At 34.8% G+C, this 24,780-nt stretch overlaps 1 protein-coding gene across 2 annotated transcripts in view; it reads left to right on the top strand.

The window, feature by feature from the left end:
- LOC148950417 (cathepsin L-like) overlaps nucleotides 1-24,780 on the top strand; it is a 60,392-nt gene that overhangs the window by 7,960 nt on the left and 27,652 nt on the right. The window contains exons 2-5 of one of the 2 annotated variants that reach the window (XM_089092395.1): nucleotides 5,634-5,770; nucleotides 6,931-7,116; nucleotides 13,043-13,081; nucleotides 21,776-21,906. In XM_089092395.1, coding sequence (XP_088948521.1) covers nucleotides 5,634-5,770; nucleotides 6,931-7,116; nucleotides 13,043-13,081; nucleotides 21,776-21,906 — 493 coding nt within the window. The remainder of the gene's footprint in view (nucleotides 1-5,633; nucleotides 5,771-6,930; nucleotides 7,117-13,042; nucleotides 13,082-21,775; nucleotides 21,907-24,780) is intronic. The other variant, XM_089092396.1, reaches the window with a different exon arrangement.

The raw sequence follows: 24,780 nt of genomic DNA, 5'->3' as shown, positions 1-24,780 counted from the left end.
CAGTTTGTTATTACAAAAGAGCTGTTGAATCTTGCTTGTTCTGCACGGTCTTGGTATCAACAATATCTGGATGAAAAGAAGAAAGAAGAGCTATCCAAGAAGGAGAAACCAGCTTTCAAAGAGGACAGTAAGCAGAAGTTGCAGGAGGTCCATGACAAAAAGAAAGAAATAGAAGATCTGGAAAGCAAAAAGAAAAAACTTAGAGCATCAGAGCAAGAAAAGAGAACAGTAGAACAGAACAAGGCTGCTGAGTCCAGAACAAGTGAAAGAGAGAAGATGGTGGAATCTGCAAGAATGGAGCAGTCTCTTGCTAAGAGAAAAACTGACCTCATATCAAAATTGATGCCCAAGAAGCAGCAAGAGTGATTCCAAATATTTTACCTGTATCAGTCAATTATTGGCACAGTATGTGTATCTTATTTTTTGCTTTTTTTTTACTACTTGTACAGTTTGTATTTGAAATAAAAAAAAAATTAAATGAATGCAAAAATTCGAATGACGAATGTCGAACTCGGAAATGACGAATTTATGTGACCAGGCATCCTACGCCATCTACCACAGATCTGATCCCGAGGACTTCCGAATCCTATATTTGGGCCCAGGAAATCCTATAAAAATAGGACAGAGCCTATAATTTGAAACGAATCGACCTGTCCAAACCCTGAATTTTGTATCAAAGAAGTTGCCATAGGAACTTCGAAAAGGGCTCATTTGATTGAAAATAGAAAGGGCTAATGCCCTTTTTAATAGTCGAAAGTGATTGGAGGTCAACTAGTACCCCTCCCACGCCCCCCCTCCCATTTGCCCATTATGTTTAAAAACTAAATGTTGCCCTAAGATCAAATCAAAATGCACTGTGTTAATTCCCAATAAGGCATCCCAGCAATATCCCAAGAACGAATGAGGTTCTTATGTTCAAGCTTTTGGGGCTACTTCTGCCCTTAAAATTTAACCAAAACAAAATAGCGTAAGTTGTTCCAAGCTATCAAAGAAAGTAAACAGATTTTTGTACAAATGGTATCAAGTTTTCTATTTCTGGTCAACTAGAGGAGGTATGAAACTAAATTAAACACTACTATTTGTGTCCGGACTTTTAAAAGGGTATATGTTGTTAAAAATTGCTGAAAGTTTTTCTCCAGCATACAAATAGCAGGCCAAACTATAAAGTCTTAAAAAAACGAGAAGATTTAAAGTATTATTTTCTTTTTCCTGGAAAGACTATGTCAATATGAAACAAACAGAAATTAATAAAAAAAACTTTTTCCACTTTACTGAAAAAAATACAAATGAATGTGCATTGTCAGTTTAATATACATATACTGATATTTAGTAATCAAAATCTTGATATTTTATAATTTATTAAAGTTATAAAAGAAAAAACATTTATATTTCTTCAGTAAAGCGCAAATTATGTTCTGGCCTTGGGAAGGCATAGGGGTTTTGAGCCCTACTCATGTTAATTTCTGCTTGTTTTGTGTTTGACTTGGTTATTTGTTGTAATTTCTGTTCGTTTTGGGTTTCATTTATTTATCGATACTGATTTGTGGTAGTTTCATGCTTGGTGGATTATTTTATTTTTGCTCATTTTTGGTTTAATGGAGTTCTTTACTTTTCTTTGAAAAACTTAATTTGTGGAAAAAGTTTTTTTTTAATTAATCATCAAAAAGGATCAAAATAAACTGTGGAAACCTAATCGTGATCGAATTGAAAAGCATGAATGTCACTTCTGTGGTGGAGAGTATGTGGTAATCACCAGTGCCCTGCAAAAGCGAAGATCTGCAGGGTCTGCAGAAAACCCAACCATTTTGCTTGTGTCTGTTGTGGTAGCCAAAAGACTATGAACATCATCAGTTCTGAAGCTCAACAAACTGATGAGCTATTCATCCATCAACTAATAATGGATAAAGCTGATGGCCAGCCATATGCTAAACTAAGAATTGCCAACCAGTTCAGTGTGAAATTCAAGATTGACACTGGGACACAAGCTAGCATCATGACGTCAGCCATTGAGTAAAATCAGCTGCCACTTGAAAAACTGATCATGCTTGGAAGTGACAGACCAAACGTCAACAAAAGCGTAGAAATAGAAATAGAAAATTCCACTAATGACTGATGTTAGATTAGAATACACTTGATTTCATTTTCATCAGTTACAAAAACTCACTGCAACCTTCCACCCAAAAAGGTGCCAATCCAATCTACTACATGGCTATTTATGCAATAAGCCTGTAATTTAATCAACAAGTAATTATGGTCAACTTTATTGAATGCTTTTGCCATATCCAGAAGTACAATATCTACTGGGAGGTCTTGATCTATGAGTTTAGTGACAATATCATATGATTGGATTAAGCCTATCTGAATGGAATGATTACATCTGAAGCCATGGTGATTACTGGTAATTAAATCTTTATCATCAAGATGTTTGACAACAGATTCACTCAGTATCCCCTCAATTATCTTGAAATACAGAAGTAAGGCTAATAGGATGGTAGTTTTAGGCCTGGATTTATCTCCTATTTTGTAAATGGATATAACATTTGCCAATGCCATCATCTGGTATTATTTTTAATTTCAGTGACATATTGAAAATATCAGCTAAAGGTAAGGCAATGAAAAAGGCTATTTCTTTGAGAAGCCTAGGGTGAGTACCATCAGGTCCTTTTGATTTGTTAGGATTTAGTTTAATCAGCTTATTTAGTACTGGTTAATGATCTATTTCAACTTCAGTCATCTTTTTAGTAATAGATCTGGCTGGTATGTAAGGGTGGCTCAAGGAAGTGGCACTTGAGAAGTTATTTGCAAAAGTAGAATTGAAACAATTAGGAATCTTTAGAGGGTTATCCAAAATTAATCCATTATCAGAAATGAGTTGATGGATTTTGTGCATTCCAGGGTTTGATGATGACACATACTTTGATAATATACTTTGATACTTTGACATACTTTGATAATTACATTTTACAAAGACTGAGTCTAAAGGCATTGAATATTTTGGTGTTTGATAACTAAGTTCAAAACTGTCAACATTGTTAAAAAATATCCATGTAACACTTCAGCATTGCTCAATAGAACTGAATGCTAGGAGTTTATATCTTAGTTTTTTGTCTCTAAGCTTCATTAAATAATAAACAAGTTTTTTTCAACTGAAAGTAAGGATCAATATTAAAACTTAAAATGAAAAGAAATTATTATGTATATAAGGAGATTTGCCCCCTCCTCAACACCTCACTCTTCACCCTACAGTTTTTTTACACTTAAAAAAATTACTTATTGTTCATATTAAATGATCTTTGTGTTTCTGGAGTCATTTTTAAAGGATTGGGACACTTTGGTGTAAAGAGCTAGGGGTTGAGGAGAGGGCAACCTCCCTCATATACGCAATAATTTCTGCTTTTTTTTAAAGTTTTAATGTCGCTCCTTACTTTCAGTTGAAAAAACTTGTTTTTTTTTTTATTTAATTCCTGATCGTTTTTTAAATAAAGCCAGGAAATCTGGCTTCACCTTCACGGAAAAATCCCACTCCCCACAGAAATATCCTCTGGACAATTCAATCCTGACGAAAATTTACCCTGGACAATTACCTTTAACCTTTCCACACGTAAAATTGAATTGGTAAAGAGAAAGCAAGATATATAAAGACATTTTGTATAGGGATTCTGGTAAGTTCACCGTGTGTAAAATTTCCCCTGGAAAATTCCCTCTCCATGGAAAATTCTCCCCATGCAAAATCCTCTCCCCAATAATAAATATTAATGTAAACAATGGGCAAATTTCATTACTTAAGAACCTTTCCCCAAGGTCTGTAGGGGGTCATTTTATCTTCAAAGGCATAGCTACTGGGCCTTTCAACTATGCTAACAAAATAGCTATCTCATAATTTTTATTGGACGATTTTGGGGAAAGATTGGTATGTGAAGGGGCCTAATTGCCTTCCAATTTTTGTATCACTTGAAAAGGGTACTAAAACTTTTCATTTCCGTTCCAATCGGCCTTCTCTCGATGTATTAGGCCCACTGGGTCGATACAATCACCCCCTGAAAAAAATAAACATGTATCTGTAATCTTTTTTCTGGCAAAAATAATAAATTTCCACATTTTTAGATGTGTGCTTGAAACCTCTACATTAGAGTTCTTTGATATGCTGAATCTGATGGTGTGACTTTCATTAAACTTCTATGAGATCTAGAGGGTCTTTCCCGCTTTTTTCGAAAATCAGACAAATTTTCTGGGCTCATAGCTTTTGATGGGTAAGACTAAACTTAATGAAACTTATGTATTTAGAATCAGCATAATAAGCCAATTCTTTTAAAATATCAATTTTTTTCAAAATTTCGTTTTTTAGAGTCTTGGTTACTATTGAGCAGGGTTGCTCCTTACTTACAGTTCGTTACTTCGAACTGTTTGATTACCCATCAAAATCCAAAGAGAGATCATTAAAATATTGATCATTTTTTCTGTATTACCAAATGTATTGTATTCATAAGATTTTACAATTTCATGAAATGTAATTAAACAAATAGAAAAGGTTTTTTAACTAAAGTAAGGAGCAAGTTTAAAACTTCAAACAAATCGAAATTGCAAATTGAAATTCAACCAGAATAGGAAAATTCAACCAGAGTCCTGGCCAAACTTTCCTGAAGTAATGATTCTATGACTGTTTTGAGAAAATGTTTTAGTTTTAAAGATTGTATTTTAATGTGATTTATTTTATATTCTTCGTTTTCTTTTTCATTTGTTTTGGTGAGGATGGCCCTTGGATATGGGGTCAAAATATTCATCTAAAGTTGCATTCCACTGTCTTGTATTAAAAATTTCCTTACTGTTCTACTTGTTGTTTATGACTTATCTGAGCTTTATTGAGTACAAAAAGGCAATACATTTCACATTTCCTAGCCATATCTGCACAAAACTTGAGTGAAGCCATTATCTAAAGCCCCCCCCCCCCCACAGCAAAGTATGTATAAACCTTCTACCCAAAAGTATGGATAATTTATAAGAATAGAAACTGGTGACACAAAAAAAAAATATTGATTCTGTCTGGCATTTGGTGTTGCATGGCGTTTTTAGTTTGATAAGACAAAAATAGTTTAATCTGTTTAATTGGAAAAATCAGTGTAGTAATAAGTGTCCAATAAGCGTTTCTAAAAAAAAAACACGATTGCAAAGTTTGAAAAAATGCCACGAAAGACAAGAAACTAGTGCTAGAAACTAGTGTCACGAAAAAAAACCCAACCAATCTCATCCAACATTTGATGTTTCCTGGTGTTTTTTAATGTAGTAATAAGGTAAAGTTAGTTTAATTAGTATAATTGGCAAGATCAGCGTAGGAATAAGTGCCTGATGTTAGTTTCCGAAAAAATTAAATTGCAAAGTTTGAAAAAATGCATAGAAACACCAAATGTTTGGTAGCATGGTTATTGCTTTTGTTACACCAGTGCCAGTTTCAACTCTTTAAAGTTACCATACTCTACGTCCCCTACTCTAAAGTATATACAGTTCTATTCATCTCATTGAACAGACTTTGTCCTGAGTATGTTTTTGTCAATTGTTTTCTTTTGCCTCTGATTTTCTACTTTTTCCTGAAAAATTGAATACTAATATTACAAATCTGAGAATGTTGCTAATTTTAGGAGGGATTTCTTCCATTGAAGATCTTGAAGATGAAACTGTTGTTGGAGCAGCAAACTTTGCTCTGAATACATTGGATGCCTATGATGATGATGATAACAAACGTGTGTTTTCAAAGATCATTAAAGGAAGAAAGCAGGTGAGCTTTTAAGTTGCACCATGTATTTTTAGTTCAGTAGTGTTTAATAATGCACTTAAATAAGTCTTCTTTTGTCTACTCTTACATAATATTCTGTGGGTTGACAATATTGTTTTGTGGCTTATGTAGTTGATGCTAAGTCATTAGTTATGATAATTAACAGGTTTGCAAGGAAGGCATCTTTTCTCACTCTGCAATTCCTAAACAAAAATTTACGTTTTGATGTTGGGTTAAAATTTACCTCTTAATTTCTCTTCATTCCAAGGAAAATTTGGACGTCCTATAAATTGTGTTTGGATAGTTTTAAATCGACCAGCTGTCTCGTAAATTTCTACTGGATAGTATTTTGGCCCTTTATGGGCCAAAATCGTAGTTCTATGGGGGAGTACTCACTTTTGTAGTGCTATGTCTTTTGTTACTTAATAAGGAAACGAAAAATTAAGGTTTTTCTTTGAATGACTTAAAGTATTCTATGACTGCTATCTCAACAAGATCACCATTGGAAAAAAAATGACAAATAGACAAGGTATAAACACACATCTGTCAGCAATCTTCTGTTTTAGTGACCATTAATCTTAAAGGAAATTTGATTATCATTTTGTTTCCTAATGTAGATTGAAGATGAAACCTGGCTGAACAGGCACAGTTGAGTTTGATTTAGTAATTTTGAATCAAGATCGCAACTCTTTGTTTCACCTGTTTCTGACACCAAGCAAATTTATCATAGAAATTGCTATTAAACCGAATTAATTTGTCATATTGAAAATCACTATGAAATGGATGTTCTTTTGATGCATAAATTGTTGTTTAACTTCCATTTTTAGGGTTGGTTACTAGTGAAAAGGATCAGTCTTTGCTTAGAACCACAATTAGTTGAACTGTTTTGGAATTTTCAGTTTAGTTTTCTCCTGCTTTGATTACTAGTTTAAATTATAGCCTAACATTTATCCATTTTGTTTTCTTTTATTCAACGTACATCTTATTTCTTCTTCTACATTTTTGTTTTGTTCTATTATTTTATCAACTTAGCTCAGATATTTTACTTATGAATGAGGGTTAGAGATCATTTCTAGTATAAATTGCTTGTACATTGCGTGACCGCATATTGTGCTAATTATTCTTGAATCTTAACATGTAATAATGTGCGGGAAAATGTTCAGGTTGTAGCTGGAATCCTGTACTACCTGGATATTTCCATCTTTATGTCTTCTTGTTCTGAGTCAAGTACTGAATGCACTCCCGGTCCTGAAGACAGACAGTTTATTTGCAGCGTCAAGGTTATCTCACAGCCATGGATGGAGGAAAAAATGAAACTTATTGACTCCCACTGTGCTCCAGCAGACAAAGTATGAATATACTCTATCTAACATATTACATTGTCCAGTTTTTATTTGTTATTCATTAACTTTTGCTTTGTCTACCTTTGGTTGTGTATTGGTTTTGTTTCATTATTGTACTATATAACATTTGCTTTTCGACTAATGTTTCTTTGTAGGAACAGGGAAAGTTCTCTGTATTTGATGTCTGCTTTATTGTGCCTATTAGAGATCAATCCAGGGCTTTTATGTGTCTCTTTGTATTGTTTTTCAACCAGCCTGATCAGTTCCACCTTCTAAGCTAATCAATCTTTTAGCATCAAAGTATTTGATTGGCTTGTTATTTTTGACCGCCAAAGGATATTCCCAAGAAGTAGTGGTAAGTACTAAAAAGGTCAGAAAACTTGTCAGCCATCGATAAAATAGTAATTTCCCTGAGAGCCAATTCAGCTATATGTATACTGTAAAGTTGCTTAAGAACATATCCTCCATTTGAGTACACGAGCAAACACACACACACACACACAAAAAAAAAGGTTTATTTTTCCTTCGGGGGATTGGTGCAATGGTTCTTCTTTTTGGATTGTCTCTGTTTTTTGTTTGGTGGTCTAGTTGAATTAGTATCTGAATGGCTGACATAATGGTTAATCCATGTAAAAGTCAAGGGAAATCTTAGTTTTGTTCATATATTGCTAATCTAAAAGGATTTGTTTTGGAATGAGAATTGCTGATGTTATTGAAGTAAAAACAGCTGAAGATTTAGATACTTTGCTACTTTACACAGAAAAAAATAAAACAAAACTTGTAGCAAATTAAAATTTTTACCTACTATTTTGTGTTTGTTAGTTTTTTTTTCGTCTATAATATTATTAGGTCAAATAAAGAACTTCTTTGAACTCTCTCCTTTGTTCTTTGCTTCAAAAGGAAGCTGTGATGAGGTGACTACTCATATTAACAAGTATGAGAAGTCGTTTTTGGTTTTGTTTGCGTGGTAGATTTTGAATAAGAACAATTCGTTCAATTGATAGCCTGTATTACAGTACTTATCTTGTTAAAGTCAAGAACAGTATCTCTTGGAAACCATCGGAAGGGGGGGTAAGACCTGTGCTATGGAATAAAATATCCTTTGACTTCTTAAGACTATTTTTTTTACCTCTGGGATCTGTGGTATCTAGTATATGGGGACCTGGTCGACCTTGGACGGTGGCGTCAATTCACGAAAATGTTATGGGAGGGGAATCATTTTTCAAGATTTAGGTGGCGATTATTTTTTCCACTGAAAATACCAAAAAGGGTGTTTTTCAATGGAAATACTAAAAATAATGTATTTCTGAAATCTAAGGGGGGGGGACAAATGCCCCCGATCCAATGGGTGTCAATGATGGGAAGGAGGGAAGAGTTGAAAGTGCTAATACGATACATAATATGAAATTGGTGCATACGGGTAACCATAATAGCTTCCCCTTATGATTGCCATATGAAGAACTTCTAGCGCAAAAGCTAGGTTTTGAGGCACCTGACTCCCTCCCCAAGAAGTTCTGATCTTCCAGGATGTTGCACCTCTATGAACTTACGGTAACTAACAATGATTGCTACATAATCTTTGGCCATGCTACGACACGGGTCTCAGTGCATACTGAACCAAGAATGATAATGATGAAAAAAAAATGTTCTCTGTGTTTAAATACATGAAAACTTGCTTTTAAAATTAAAAATAAACTTACAAAACCAAAAATTTAACACGACTTGATTTTAACAATTTTCGGTCTGTCATTGCTCTTTTAGTGAATAGCAGTGCATGAAAAGCATTCAAGTGGAAAGCATTCATACTGGAGATCCAAGGGACTTCTTGCTGTCCGGTTCTAAGCTGACTTAAGCGCTTCGGTGTAGTCTTGAGAAGATGTGTTGGTCGTCGTCCTGCACCGGTATCCGGGACCATTGCTTTTCCTGAGGCCATAATAATTTCAATGATTTAAAGAATATGAATATTGGAACTTGGAATATTACGACGTTGAAAAATAACTATTGTATCGACATTTTGAGCGACGAATTCAGACGATTCGAACTAGACTTATTAGGAGTTTCAGAAACTCATATTCCAGAGGTAGGAAGCATGAAATTAGGTGATATAGAATTTATTTACTTGGGCAGGAAGGATGGGGTACATAGAAAGGGAGTAGGGTTTATGATGAATAAGGAAGCTGCTAAGTCTTGATCAGGCTGGAAAGGTATTAATCATAGAATACTAATCGCTCATTTTATGACTAACAAGTTCAGGGTATCAGTTATAGTAGTATATTCCCCATGTAGAACCGATTGACGGAGATACTAGCGACTCAGATCAATTTTACTTACTGCTACAGGAGCAAATAAACAGGGCCCGAGGCAAAAATATGGGGTTTTTATTAGGAGATTTTAACGCCCAGGTCGATAGAAATAGGGATAGGTAAATTTGGTGCAGGAAAAGAAATCAGTATTGGCTACAGACTGCTGCAATGTTGTAGGTACAACAATCTAGTTATAACCAATGCGCTGTTTGGCCATAAAATGGCTCATAAGGTAACATGGTATTCACGTGATGGTAAGACAGCATACTTTATTGATTATGTTATTGTAAACCGAAGACTGGCAGGATCAATACAATATAATAGGGTATATAGGAGTGCTGCTATTGATCTTAAAAGTAAACATCACCATCTAGTAGTGTCTAGGGTAAGTTTAAAGCTGAAATTTCGGAAGGGTAACAACCCCCGGGAAAGTTATGACGTCGGTAGGCTCCAGAATGAGAATTTGAGAGAAACTTTCCATGAACAGGTGAATACTAAAGTGGAGAGTTTAAAATCTGACAGTGTGGAAGATGGATAGAATAATTTTAGGAAAACAATTTGTGAAGTTGCTGATGGTGTCATAGCGAAGAAAATTAGGAGCGCAGCTAGAAAGCTTTATCTTTAATAGAGAGGAGAAGGGGCCTGTATAAGACTTATTTGAGTGATAGATCATATGAAAACAAAAGGAATGTAAAGAAAGTTGAGGAAGCATTAAACTATGAACTAAGGAGGGGTAAAGTGGAGGCCATGGATAAAATTTGCCGAGGATCTGGAAGATGCAACTAGACGGCATAATAGTAAAATATTGTACTGCCATGTTAATAAATTGAGAGGGACTAGTCAATCCGGAGTTGTCCCAATTAAACATAGAAACGGAGCCACAATTAGTAATAAGGAAAGAGCTAAAGAGAGATGCGCAGAACATTTTGAGAATGTGCTAAACTGGGATAGACTTACAGGGAAAGATATAGAGGGGAACGGAAAAGTATGCGATACCTTGGATGTGCGTAAAAAATTATTTTGTGAGGAAGAATTAGCGACAGTACTGAAAGAATTAAAACATATAAGGCTCCAGGTGCTGATAGTGCGGTAAATGAGTTCCTTAAATATGGTGGCTCTGAGGTTAGCTATAAGTTACTGAAAATTATGAATAGGGTTTTTGAAAAACAGGAAGTACGTAGCGATTTTAGGAAAACCCTAATTAACCCACTGTATAAGAAAGGTGATAAGAGTGAGTGTGGTAATTTTCGAGGCATTAGTCTGGTCTCTGTAGGTAGCAAATTACTTAGTGATACGATACTTTTTAGACTGAGAAATGCTGTTGACAAAGTTATGAGAGAAAAAACAGTGCGGTTTTAGGAAAGATAGAGGAGGTGTCGACCAAATTTTCACTCTTAGGTTAATAATTGAGAAATGCCTGAGTTATCATGCACCTTTGGTCCTCAGTATTATAGACACGGCAAGCGTTCGATTCTGTTGATAGGAGAGCTCTAGCGTCTTATCCTTGTATGGTATACCAGACAAATGCATTAAAGTAATTAGTTCCATGTATGAGAATAACACTGCTGCGGTTAAGGTAGGAAATGAGGTTAGCAGCTGGTTTCGTATTAAAGTAGGTTTGTGTTCTATCTCCCTTTATATGGATCTTTTTGACGTACTTTCATTTAAGGAGCACAGGAAAGGCAATGGGAGACCACGGAATCAAATGGGGAGGAAAAACTCTCATGGACTTACATTATGCCTGTGCCTATGATTTAAACATCCTAGATGAAAGTGTGAGCAAAATGAATGGACTTTTAGAGGTTTTGCGAATTCAGGGTGCTAGAATAGGTTTGATAGTTAATGTTCAGAAGACGAAGTCACTAAGGCTAGGAATAAGGGAAGATGAAAGGGTGAGGTTGGGTAACGAAAAGATTGATCTGGTGGAAAGCCTCATTTACCTTGGTAGCATTATCAGTAAAGACGGTGGGAGCAGTGAAGATTTTAAAAGTAGAATAGCCAGGCTCAGGGTGTTTTTTCACAGTTAAAAAAAAAGGTTTGGAAGAATAGGAAGAGAAGACTGTAAACCAAGATTAGAATATTAGAGGCTACTGTGATGACAGTAGTCAAATATGGCTTTGAAGCATGGACGCTCCGAAAAGCGGATGAAGATTTGCTGGATGTTTTCCAGCGAAAGTGTCTACGGATTGTTTTAGGCACTTAACTGACTGACCGAATATCAAACAACAGACTGTATAAAAAGTTTGGTTCTGTCTCGTTTTCTATTGCAACAATAGGAGAGAGATTAAGATGGCTAGGGCACGTTCTATGGCTGAAGGATGACAGATTGCACAAGATTGTCCTTTTCGGCCGTCTAGGGCTAAACGGAAAGCAGGTCGTTCACGGTTGGGGTGGGAGGACGTCATAAAGAAAGCTTTAAGGGAAATGGGAACTTCCTGGGGGGTTGTAAAGGAGGAAGCTTTGAATAGACTGGGCTGGAGGATGGGCGTCCGTAGCTGTGTAGACCTCAGGCGGCTTCGTGCTGCGGTTAATTGTTGTTAGTAGTAGTGGTATATGAAAATGTTTTTTTTGGAAATATGATCGAAAGGTTGCATGTAATTTGCAAGGAGAATAAAAAGACGTTAAAATCTTGATGTTTTAAACATCATTTTTTTAAACAACGTAATAATATTTTCTTCTTAATTTATTTGTGCATAAAATATGTTGTGATTTACCTTTGTGGCTATTAAAGTAATTCCATTTTCTACTTATGAACTAAAAACAGGAAGTGTTTTGAATGGTCTTTCTTCATCCTGTTCTTGCTTTACTTCCTGTTCTTAGATCGATATTGATCATTTTAAATGATCTTGCCCGTTTAGCGTAAGTATTTCTAGTCTTCATTTATTTTGTCACTTGCACTAAATTTTAAAATTATTGGCAGCACAAACAAAGACTTTAACATTCCATGAGATACTTCGTTCTTTGGCATCTAGCTTTTATGTAAGAATTAGGCATCTTGCTTTGGCAATTCCAGTTCATCGTTCCTAATTAAAAAAAACTCGACAAGTTCTTGCTCCATAATTCTCTCTGTGTGTACATAAATCCTTCAAACTGATTAATGACAGGCATACCATTCTCTCTCAAATGCTTATATTAACTATGAAATATGCTTTTTCTCTAGTTGTGTCATATCATCTCATTTAATTGCATCGCCTTTAAATTAATTCTAAAAGGGACTATTGTAAATATAATTTATATACGACTACACCCTGCACTTACGTCCTCTCTAAATTTGCGAGTGAAGTTGCCACGCTTATCGCAAGACAAGGCGACATAAATATTTGTTTTCACGGAAGCATGTTCTTGGTTGCAATCATCTGCTCTATAATGGTCAGTGCTAATAAATTTGCTTCAGTGCTTATTTTGATATTTACTAAACTTGGCGAAATACTTGTGATCCCTGGGAAGACGGATGATAAATTGAAAAACGAATTTGGCTCTAGCATTCAGACTTCAACTGTCATTTTTCAAGTTCTACCTGTAGTTCTAGTATGCTTTGTTTTGTTGGCAATAATTTGGTAAAGTAAGGAAATAGCTTTAGTTGTTGTAGTTTCAGTTCCTATACTATTTAAGATTTTTTTTTTTCACAGGACAATCGCCATATGAAGAAAAACAGAAACCCCAAAAAGGTGAGTAATATTTTGTGTCAAGTCTTGGCACTCATTTCTCAAGTGGGAACAGTAGTTCGTAAAAATCTAAAAGACTGAAGTCTTTTTGGGAGAGTAGGACATTGATCAAATTGCAAATAGATCTGGTTTTATTTAATTTATAAATCCAATGAATAATAGTTTAGTTTACTATATTAAATCTTGGGTAGATATTTGGACTGAACATTAACATGATCGGAGAGCAGCTAACCCCCTCCCCGTTCCTTTTTGCCTCCGGAAAAATATAGAACTGTCCCCACCTCCTTTAAGGCTTTGCATCAAAATTTTAAGATAGGTATTTTTCTCAAAGTAGTTTCAAATATCTAAAAGATGCACCTCCAGAAGTGGAGGCATGACCCAGGTAGTCCCAGGGTCTCAGATTGCATAATCGGTTCATTTTCACAGACACATTTTAGTTGAAAAAGTGGGAATATTGCACTTTGCTAAAACCAACTGGAACCATCCAAGGAATTGAATGATCGATAATTGAAGACAAACATTTGGCCTGTGAACTTAACATGCTGCTGCTATCTTTGAGCTGAAAGATAGGCTTGTTATATCTTGTTTAAGCCTGAATTATGCAAGGATATTCGATCCGCAATCAGGGGTCCTGTGAGAATGACGTGCAAAAACGAGGTAAGTCTTGATTTGATGCCAAAACCAGACAAGTGCAAGCTGCATACTGAAATTGGCTTCCACATAACGCAGCTTGATAAGTGCAAACTGCAGGAAAGTGAAGCATGGCTGCAGACTGACTCGTTGTGGAAACGAGCAAGTCCTGAGTCGTGGGGAAAATTATTCAAGTGGTGGAATTTCGGGGACACGGCATAGAAACGAGCTGAGTCCTGATATGGCTTATTTAAGTTAAGTGTTTATTCAGTGCTAAAAGAGCTTTGTCCTAACTTTATTTAGTCCTCCCTTGTTGCCAAATATTTAGCTAAAAGGTTGGCCTGGTTTAAATTAGAGACATGCAATGATCTTCAATCTTTCTTATTGTGTGCATAAAGTTAGCACATAACCCCACCCCCTTCCCTCTATCGCTGTCAATGTTTTAGTGGGATGATTTGCAAATTTCACTTTGTTTGAAGTTGAATTACGAAAAGATTTTTAACGTGTATTATTTGAGACTTAAAATAGGTACATGGACTCTCCGAGTTCCCTCCCTTCTTCTACGTCCAACTTTGTTATCATAGATATCGACATATCCTTTTTTTGCACGGAATCATGCATAGATTGTCAGTCTGTATTATTAGATAGTCAATGTGGGCCAGTGGTCCACCCAAGTCCTTCAAACCCTCCACCAGATTTTTAGCAGAAAGATAATTGTGTCGTATCCTGTTTGAATCGGAATCATGAAAGGATTTTGAACCTGTTTGATTAGAGGACCAAAGTAGGCTGATGTCTTCTCCCCCCACCAGCATATTACCCTTAGTGAATTTTCAGAATGATGGTGGACAGGTTGTCCTCCTCGGTCGACTGGATATATAAGAGGATAAAAACCTGTGGCCCTTTGATTCACGAGAATAAAAATTTTCAGTGACATCCCCCTTTATCGAGTTTTGCACTCAAACGCTTAGATATAATTGAAACTTTTGAAGCAATTACCTTGGGGTGAGGGGACAATAAGGCTGGATCCTTAGAGGTGTATGTCGCTTTCAAGCTCCACATATTCTCTCTGTTGACGAGCACACTGGAAAGGTGGCTGGTACATAGCTGAAGTGAAAGAGACTTCGTCCAAAGTTTTGTATTGGTGGATCGTAAGTCTACGTTTCGAAGTTTCAAGGTAGGGGATTCCCGGAATTCTTAAACGTTGAAGCCTGCTAGTGCTGGGCTTTAAAGATGAGCTGTCTACCAAATTTCTAATGATTTACATTTATTTTCGATTTCTTGGTAACTTCCCCAGCAAACTACTGCGGATGGTGCCAATATCAGACGATCAACCACAAACGAGTCAAGGAAAAACACTTTTAAGGCTCAGCCTTTGTTTATCACGCCGTAGTCTGCCTCCTGTTGGCTCGGCAGCTTCTCTACCTTGGTCCCAAGGCACTCCTTGGCCATCTCTTGGTTACCTGTGTGTCTCCTTATGATGGGATCCCCTCATTGTTGTACTATATGATGGGAGACAAGAAGAAGAACCACGACCCCTCCAATTATTATACAAATCTGCGGCCGCTCAAAACTTTTGACTTAATATTAAGATTTGCCTATAATTTAAGTTGCAGTCCAATATTTTAGTTCTTAAGGAGAAAAACTATACAAGTATCTATACAGCTAACAAATAATAAAATTACGTAATTAAAGAAAAGAACTGAAATTAATTCTAAAAATTACTTTTTAAAAAACAAGTGAAGTAATGTAGAAAGTGTTATTAAAGCCTAAACGAGTAGATATAAAGTCAAACTTAAAACGCAGAGACATAAATACAAATGAATAAATGAAATCTAAAACGAATGAAAATCAATATGAATTATCATGTTGAATTTAAATGCCCTAAGTTCTTCTTATAAGGATTTTTTTTTGCATATCTGTATGCTTAAAATAATCAATTTATGTGTCATTAGCGTAATATGTAATCGTTCATTAATTTTTTTTCAAATCTCTTCCTTTAAGATATATGGAAAATCAATTGGCAATCATTGATTCATTCGCCAATTTAAAGGATTGGTTCAGCAACTAAACATATTTCAAAAATTATAAGTTGATATTAGAAAGATTTTGTCTGTGTATCAACTTTGTGTAATATTAAAATGAAATTAGAAGGAGAAATAGTGACAAAAAAACGTCCTGCTAAAATCATAGAACTAAATTAAGTCTTAAATGTATTTTTTCTAAGAAGAATCTTTCCCCGTAAAAATTGATTAGAATTTGGATTTATTCAGATTAAAAAAAAAAAACTTGTTTTTTTTTTAGCAGAGTGCAAATAACGCTGATTAAATTTCTTGATATAAAGTATTTTGGACAATTCATGTAATTTTACTATTTTGCAAAAAATTATTTTTGTCACTGTTTTTTTTTCCTTTTGTCCCATTCGTCTTAACTTTAGGAATATTTGGTGCAGCAGAACTTTCAACTTTATCAATTTATTTAGTTTTCATCAAAGTGAAAATGACAATCAAGCCTTTTTTTAGGGGGGGGGGGGTTAGGGGCAGTAAAACCACTGTTATTTGTGTTTGTTTTAAATTTGGCTGCATTTATCATTGTAATTTATGTGCAGCTCAGTTTTTTATTTCTTAATTCATATAAGCTTCTGTTTCTTCGAGGTTTGATATCTCATACAAGGAGATTTATGCTCGTTTTTAATAAAATAAACTTATAAAATAAAAAGTTTAAATAAACTTTTTACTTTTCAAGGAAAAACCTTGCTTTTAAAAAATTAATGTAATATAATTATAAGGTAATACTACTGGATTTAAATGCCTTGGATTCTAAAAAGAACTTATTTGTGTCTAATTTTCTGGTTCTATATATCTTTTCTGAATGCGAGCCTTTTTTGTCTCTGTTATCTGCATTGAAAAAAAAAATTAATTCTAATTTTCTAAATGGAAGAGTTAATTGGAAGCAAATTATCACAAATATAAAAGTGAAAAAACGAAAAATGGACCTAAATGTACTTCTCTTATAGTATAAGTGTTTAAATATCTTTCTCTCATATATCTAAGTAATATATATTTTTCTCATTCAAAAGTCCAGTCTTATTTCATAAGAAAAATTTTTAAGGATAAGACACCAAATCATTGAAATTAGTGGTTTTTTTTTTTTTTTTTTTTTTTTTTTTTTAATAGGATTTATCACACACACACACCCCCCTCCCTTCTTTTGTATCTTTAAGCCTTATTTTAGAATAATTTTGTTAAAAAATTCAGATTAACTAGCTAAACTCTGAGTATTTTTTTTTTTTTTTTAAAAATCGGGGAATACTTTTTTTTTTGCTACCCTTTTATAATTTTGAAGATTTACAGTAACATTTATTGAAACCTCTTGGTTTTTAGTTATTGTTATTCTTGCGACTGCACATTTAAGTGGTGATGAGACTATTGATCAGAATGACAACCGAGAAATCGGAAGATCAGATTTCTCCCTCGATTTAGTATAGGAATCGGGGACACTTTGTTATTCTTCAAATGGTCTCACCATTAAATTTTTAAGATAAAACTGCATCTTAGTTTTCTATTTATTATGCAACTTTATCAGTTATTTGAACTTTCTATAAATCTTTGAATTACAGATATGCTAATGTTCAAAAATATGAATCCGAGTTGAAATAAACGGGAAATAGGGGGAAAGATATTGGCTCAAAAGAGCACCTCGTACGCTTGCCTATATACCACCAAGTGAAGCGAAGGGATAGATAAAAAAAAATAATAATAATCTACTGACCAGGAATAATTTACCGTTAGGATATTTCAAGATCAGCTTTTTGTCACATTTTCTTTGCTTTTTTTTTTAGATAAAATAATGATATGTTGATCAACCCTATCAGTAATTTTGATAACTGTAGTTTAAGTTGTTGCTTCTAGTCTCTCTTAAATGAACTTCAGTGGTTTTAAATTTGAACACTGTCTCTCGAGAATTGTTCTATCATGTATGCCATAATTGTAATGTGATTGCTGTTGCTTCGTTAGTTTCAAATTTCTTCGCTTTTTCTATCTATTGTATTTTCTTCCTGTATCTCAATCCCTCTTTCTTTCCTCCCTCTCCCTCTTTAATTTTACTTCCTCTTTCTCTTTTCTCTCTCGCTTTTATTGTTTTTCTTTTAAGGGTTATATTTTGTCACTGCAATTTAAGCCTGATTAAACCTAACGCATATGTAAATAAATATTTATTTGGCGGTGGGATGCTATCAACCTCTCAGCCTAATGTGAAGTTAGAGTAAAGATATGGTTAGAATATAGCATACTCAATTTGGCATTAAAATTGGAACCAGAATCAGAATTCTGATATGGAACCTGAATCAATCGGATTTTAAGGGGAAGGGGGATGCCATAGACCGGTTTCTAATTTTCAGCAGATACAGAGATTGTCAGATCTGCTAGATGCGTAGTTATCTCATTAAATAGCATCCTGGAGAGCCTGCTTGTATTGACATTAATGGCACGTCTGTTAGTGACAAAGTTGCTGTCGCCAATCATTTCGGTCATTTTTTTTTCAAAAATAGGATCCTCAGTTCATGAGGGGGTAGAAAGAATTCAAAAATTTTTCTTTCAGATGAATTTGTGGATGATCGAGGGGAAATATTGGAGTTTTGGTTTAAAAAATGTGCAAGTGATGAGATTATAAAAATTGTAATAAGAATATTAAATCAAATTCTGATGGGATTGTTGGTGTAAATCTTAGGAAATTTAAGGCCATAATGATATATCTATTTCCTTCCTTGCTTCACATTAATAACATATCCGTGACAACAGGTACCTTCCCAGGTGCCTTGAAACAAGCTAAAGTAATACCTATGTTCAAAGTAGGTTTGAATTCAGATATGGGCAATCGGAGATCAATCTCAATATTGTCGTTGTTCTCCAAGATACTTGAGAAAGTGGTCCATCAGCTCCCTTATGATCATCTTACGAAGCACGGCCTATTAAATGAGACACAGATTGGTTTTCGGAGAGGTCTCTCTACTAGTCATGTTGCTATTTACCTCGTTGATTTCGTAAATAATTGTCTAGAAAGGGGTGAAATTTCCCTAACAGTATTCTTTGATTTTAAAAAAGCTTTTGATACGGTAGACTTTAGTATTTTATTGCGAAGATTGGAATGTATGGGTATAAAATGATCATGCTTAAAATGGTTTGAAAATTATTTGAATGGTAGGTTTATTAATGTTATGGTTGATGACGTCGTTTCTGCCTCATTTCCTGTAGCTTTTGGGGTCCCACAAGGCTACGTGCTTGGTCCTCTACTGTATTTGGTATATGTTGATGTGATGAGGTTTTACCTGTCAGGTTCTTGCCTGACCTTGTTTGCTGATGACACTGCTTTAACATTTTCTAGTCGGTGTTTTAAATCGTTTTCATATTTTTACTAGTTTAAGCTTACTCTCTGTTGTTAATGCGAAAAAAAGTTTTATTTTATATTCAAGAGTAGGTGAGCCCCAGGACATTGATAGAAAATTGTGTTTGCGAAGGAGCCAGTGAAACAAGTGAGCGAACCGCGATACTTTGGTTTCTACCTAGATTAAAATCTTTAATGGAAACGACATAGTGGTAAGGAATACAAATTCTTCAAAACAAAGCTTTACAACTTATTGGTGGATACTTGAAAAAAGTCAATGACACTGAAGCATGTTATAATAAACTTAAAATGCTTAACTGTCGGGAAACTTCGTGACTACCAAGCAGGGATCTTATCGTATCAATGTTGGAATTGTATAAGGTATTTCATGGTTTTTACAGAGAAAATAAATCACTTCATAGTCATAAGATAAGATAAGATATTTATTTCAAAAAATGACTATCACAAGTCCCAAAGGGCCGAATTCGCATTTCGGAATCATAAAACCAAAAAAAAACATAAAATAGCACAACAACTAAACAACTGGCTAAACAATGCCAAAAACAACAATATCAGAAAGGCAAAGCAATTCATTAGTCGAAAAAAAAATTAAGCGGTCAAAATGTAAGAAATTTAAAAAGGTAAAAATAAAACAAAAATAAAAAAAAGAGAGATAACATTAGCGTTAAAAAGGTTTAAAAGAGAACATATTTGTCCAATAAGAGTCATACTTACTCCCATCATTTACCCATGCCATTTAAAAATTTTTGCCTCTCAATTACTTGGACTATCTGTCTTGTCTTTTTTCAAGAACTGGCCATGTCTTGATGCCTACTGCAAAATATTTGATGTTCAATTCAAAATCCGTTGATTTGGATTGAAAATCAAATATTTTGCTGTAGGCATCAAGACATGGCTAATTATAGAAAAAAGACAAGACACATAGTCCGAGTAAAAACAAGGGCGAGGGAAAAAAAAACCAAACGAACACAAACTTGGGTATCACCAGTACCAAAAAAAAGAAGAAAAAAGAGAGAGAGAAAACTAACGGTTTATTTGATCAGTAATGAAGGGGCAAAGGTTTTTTCATACCTGGAGGTTAAACAACGGATGGGGGACAAAATAGGAACGGGCTCAGACACAGTACGTGGCAGGCGGTGTCTGGATGGGGAGTGTCTTTTGGGGAAAATGTTTTCCGTGCGAAGGTTTATTATTGCATTTTTTGCAAAACGGAGTCGCATCGTTCCTCTCATGTGCTCAAGAGTTTGCAGCTTGGCCTTTTTTAGAAGGAGCAAGTATGGTACCTTAGCTTCTTTAAAAATTATTCTAAGGGCTCTTTTTTTGAATAGATTCAATTTTTTCTTATTCATCACGGGAGATGCCTGGATGCCAAACTGGACAAGCATATTCAAGATGCGGGCTGACAAAGGAAGTATAGATCTTTAAAGAATGGGATGGGGGGACGTTAAATTTATTCAAGAGCTTAAGGAGAGACATGGACGCATTAGCTTTATGGACAATATCTTACACGTGGATATCCCACTTTAAATTAGAGGAAATTGTAACCCCAAGTAATTTAAAGGAACACACTGAAATATCTGAGGGGATAGGGGTGAGGTTTTAAGGAAACAAATTGGCATTATCATAGATTTAGAGGGATTTACTCTCATGTCTAACTCCGCAACGTCATCTGCAATATCACTGAAAACACTCATAGGGTTGCTTACTAAGTTTTGGTAGCAGGTTTCAACAACTGTTAGGTCATCCACTAATTTTCATCTGTCGGGAAATTCCTTAGCGATGCTATCTATCATGACAGAAAAAAGGAGGGACCTAGGAGAGTACCTTGGGGTATTCCATTGTGTACAGGAGGGGGCTGGAATAATGATTCTGATATTTGACTACCCGTGATCTAGTTGATAAAAAGGAGGCAACCAATTTAACCAGGAAAGAATCAATATTGAAATCAGTTACAGTTTCTCAACTAATATTGTGGTTAACATGGTCAAATGCTTTTTGAAGGTCAATGCAAATTAAATTTAGCCAGCAATTAGGTTTCTCGAGAATTTTCCCAATTGAGTCAATTACAAAAACAAGGTAATTATAGTACCCGCAATGCTGATAATCTAGTCACTGAATACAGAAGTGGAACTAGAGCAGGTTTTTCTGTCAGATATCTAGGTCCTATGGTTTGGAATTCTCTTCCGGAGAGCATTAGAGTGGTAGAACACCTTAGTTTATTTAAGATAAAAATGAAAAATTTTCTTTTGGGCCTTGTTTCATAGATGATTTTTTTTTTTTTTTTTTGCTTTTCTTTTCTGTTTTCTTTTTATTATTTTTTATTATCTTTTTTTCCTTTTCATCATTAGAGATTTGTCGTAATTTGGTTTTTTATTTATTATTATTTATTTCCTTTTTTTTTTGTTCGTTTGTTAAGAGTTTTGTTTGTTAAGCGTTTGTTATATTTGTGGTCGCTCAGTATCAAGTGCTTCTATGCCTTTCTTTCGCCAGCCGCTTGGATTAATGTTATGTGTTATATCATTTTTCAATTAAATGAATTGAATAGACACAAGTCATTGACCAGTGAAAATTGGCATGATTTTTTTTTTTTTCAGTTAATACTATATAACGAAAATAGGCACGTTAAGAATCTGCGAGAAAAGAGGTTTACCGGCTTCCTCTTTTTAGGAAGTTAAGAATTCAAGAAACGAGAAGAAAGAAGAAAAGAAACTCGCAAGAAGGTTTAAAAAGTTTTTAGCTGAACATAAAAAGCTTTATTCTAGCAGGCGTGAGATGCAACGTCGTTTTGAAATCTATAGGTATTTATAGCTATTACAGCTGTTACTTTATTACCTATAAATGCTGGTTCTTAGTGTAAAATGTGGATATTAATAGCGCGGTGAACTTGCAATACTGTGTCCTTCAGGGCTGGTGTTCCAGTCTTGTTGTCGAAATTATTGGGTTTGGGACCGGGGTCAGCGGTGTGACTAAGTAAGCTCATCCAGAGTTGACCCAGCTCTAAATGAGTTTCTGGAGGAACCTGGGGAAGGGAACCAGAAAGGTTCCCTTCAAAAGCACAAGATAGCTGGTTTCCATTGCGTTTCCTGGCTGAAGGGCTATGGCACGGAGATTAGCACTACGGTTATGGACTATGAAGTCTAGTGCCGTTTCTTTACCTTCATCAGTTTCCGGTTTGTCAGCGTTGCGATGAAGCATTCTATTCTTTCCAATCAAAATGCGTTTTGTATTGGTTTTTTTTTTTTTTTGAATCATGACTTGGCGACTGCAGAATATGTTTGAGCAGCCACTCAACAACCGTCTCAAGCCTGAAAATTGTATTTCAAGAAACTGGAAAAACATTAAATGTTAATTGCACAACGAAATTGAACAAAGTGTGGAAGTGCAAGGGGCAGAACGAGTATTTTACCGATTCGATAAAATAACAAAATTCAGTAATATCGAAGCATTCCACCGCATCCACTTCAGATACTTTCTGTTTGCAATTCTTTCATTTCTACGTTAGACACTTTCTGTTTGCAATTCTTTCATTTCTACGTTAGACATGGCTAGACTGTTAAGGGAAAAAATGAATTTTTGCCTCGACCGTGGACCTTTTTTCAAAATTTAATTGTTACTTGAAATGGTCAGTGACCTTAAAAGGAATTAAAAATGAAGGATTTATTTTAGAATTCATTAAGAAATACTTCGAAACTTACTAAAAAGAATGGTCAGATTTAACATAGCTTCCGCAAAGATTTTTTTTTTTTTAAATAAAAAAAAAAAGTATTTTTGTTAAATTTCGCTTGAATGAAAAATAGGACTCGTGTTTTAAAGTGGTTACAATAAGTTATATTTTTGGTGTTTTCTATGCGTTTGTATGGTAATTTACTCTTGTTTTCTTAGACTCGATGCTCCACGACAGCCAATAGAACATCTTATAAGTTTTAGTTAAATCAAAGTGTCAGGCCTATTAACGGGTATGAAGAACTTGAATGGTAAACAATGTTTTTTTTTCTTTTAAAATGTCAATGGATCGTTTCAATATCGAATATTGGGAAATGAAGATGAAATACAGTTTTTTAGTTGTAATAAGTAAACTGTAATTCTTACAGTTAAGATAGAGTTCTAAATTGTATAGGTACGCTGGATTCCAATCCCTATAGTTTTATTTGGTATTGAGGGGGTAGGGGCAGTGGTTCAAAACACAAAAAAGCGCGTCCTGAAACGTTTTGATGAGTCAAAACTAGAAATAAAGGTGTTTTTACTTAACTATTGTTAAGTAATCAATTGTAACTGGTGTTGAGGAGAAAACACACTAAAGCGACAGAACGTACCTTTGACAAGCATATGAACTTCAAAACATTTAGCAGCTTATATTTCACGTTAGTTTGATACTTTTATATTGCATTTCCGTTTTAAATACCTAGAGATTTATTTCCACAACTGGTCGAATTATCCGTATTTTCATTAGGAATGAACTGGCTTTGGACATGAACATGAGAGAGAGTGGGAGAGAAGCAGTAGAAATTTATCATAATAATTTATAACAACAACAAAAATATGACAAGATTATGAAACAAGGCCGTACCCAGGATTTTTTTTTCGGATGGGGGTTTTACTAAAAAAATCGGGGGGGGGGGTTACACAAACAAACCTCAAAAACGCATACAAAATTTGTTCATATCTATTTTTGTTATGTTTCTTAAAAGTCAGACAAACATTTCGAGGAGGGTTCAAACCCCCCTAACCCCGCCTCTGGGTACGGCCTTGTTATGATAGTGAGTAAAGTGGACCCAAATAATGGATCTTGTGGAGTAGGGAAAATTGTCATATTGGAGGGAATAAATTCTTAAAACTTATTGTATGTTATATCGCAATCTCATTTATATCCCTATAAACAAATCACTTTGAACGGGTTAATATTAGTATGCTGGCCTTTGACATAACAAATTATTTGACCAGTCTTCAATACGTTACTTTCAACATCCTCAAACTTCATTCTTGCCTGGAACACCAGGTGACCGAAAAGGTACACTAGAAAAAATATTATCCAGAAGCTTTACAAATTCTAGTCGGAACATTAATCCTTTGGAAGAGACCATAAGACAAACACTTATTCAATAATCAGGAAGTCAATGAAGCCTCAATATCCAGCAAGTCAGCGTTGAAGTCACCGTTCTGTTCCCTTGTGCTTATTTGGATCATCTCGAACCCTCGCTTGTCGATTGTCTAGCACTAAGGGTGCAAGACTATCATGCTGACGTAACTCTTGATTTGGCGCTTACGTAAATTTACTAGAAAATCAATCAATCAACCGAATCAGACGTCGTATTAAAATCCTGGCAGCTCAGATAAAAGGTTCTGCTATCCATCGATCCACCACGCCGACACTTGACTTCCTCAAATTCATAACTAAATGGAAATTTAGAGTCTTCAGGGGGTTGAGAAACTGAAATCATCAAATAAAAATTTCTTTTAACACTTTATTAAAATCGTCGCACAAATTAAATCCCTACTGGGGTTCCAAAAATTGAGTTCCAAATTGTGGAACTCGATTTTTAATGCGTTACATACATGTATGCAGTTTTAACACTTAGGGGTCGCCAAATTTAAAAATAAAGAATATATGTGAAAAATCAGCAGAATATGAGCGAAATATATATCACCATGGATCTCTAGAATGTGCAGCTTTC

The sequence above is a fragment of the Artemia sp. Qi Xiang Cuo genome, chromosome 7 (genome assembly GCF_049724085.1).
Source record: "Artemia sp. Qi Xiang Cuo chromosome 7, ASM4972408v1, whole genome shotgun sequence".
Classification (NCBI taxonomy): Eukaryota; Metazoa; Arthropoda; class Branchiopoda; order Anostraca; family Artemiidae; genus Artemia; species Artemia sp. Qi Xiang Cuo.
Note: the sequence above shows the minus strand (reverse complement) of the source record. Positions and strands in the feature narration are given on the sequence as shown.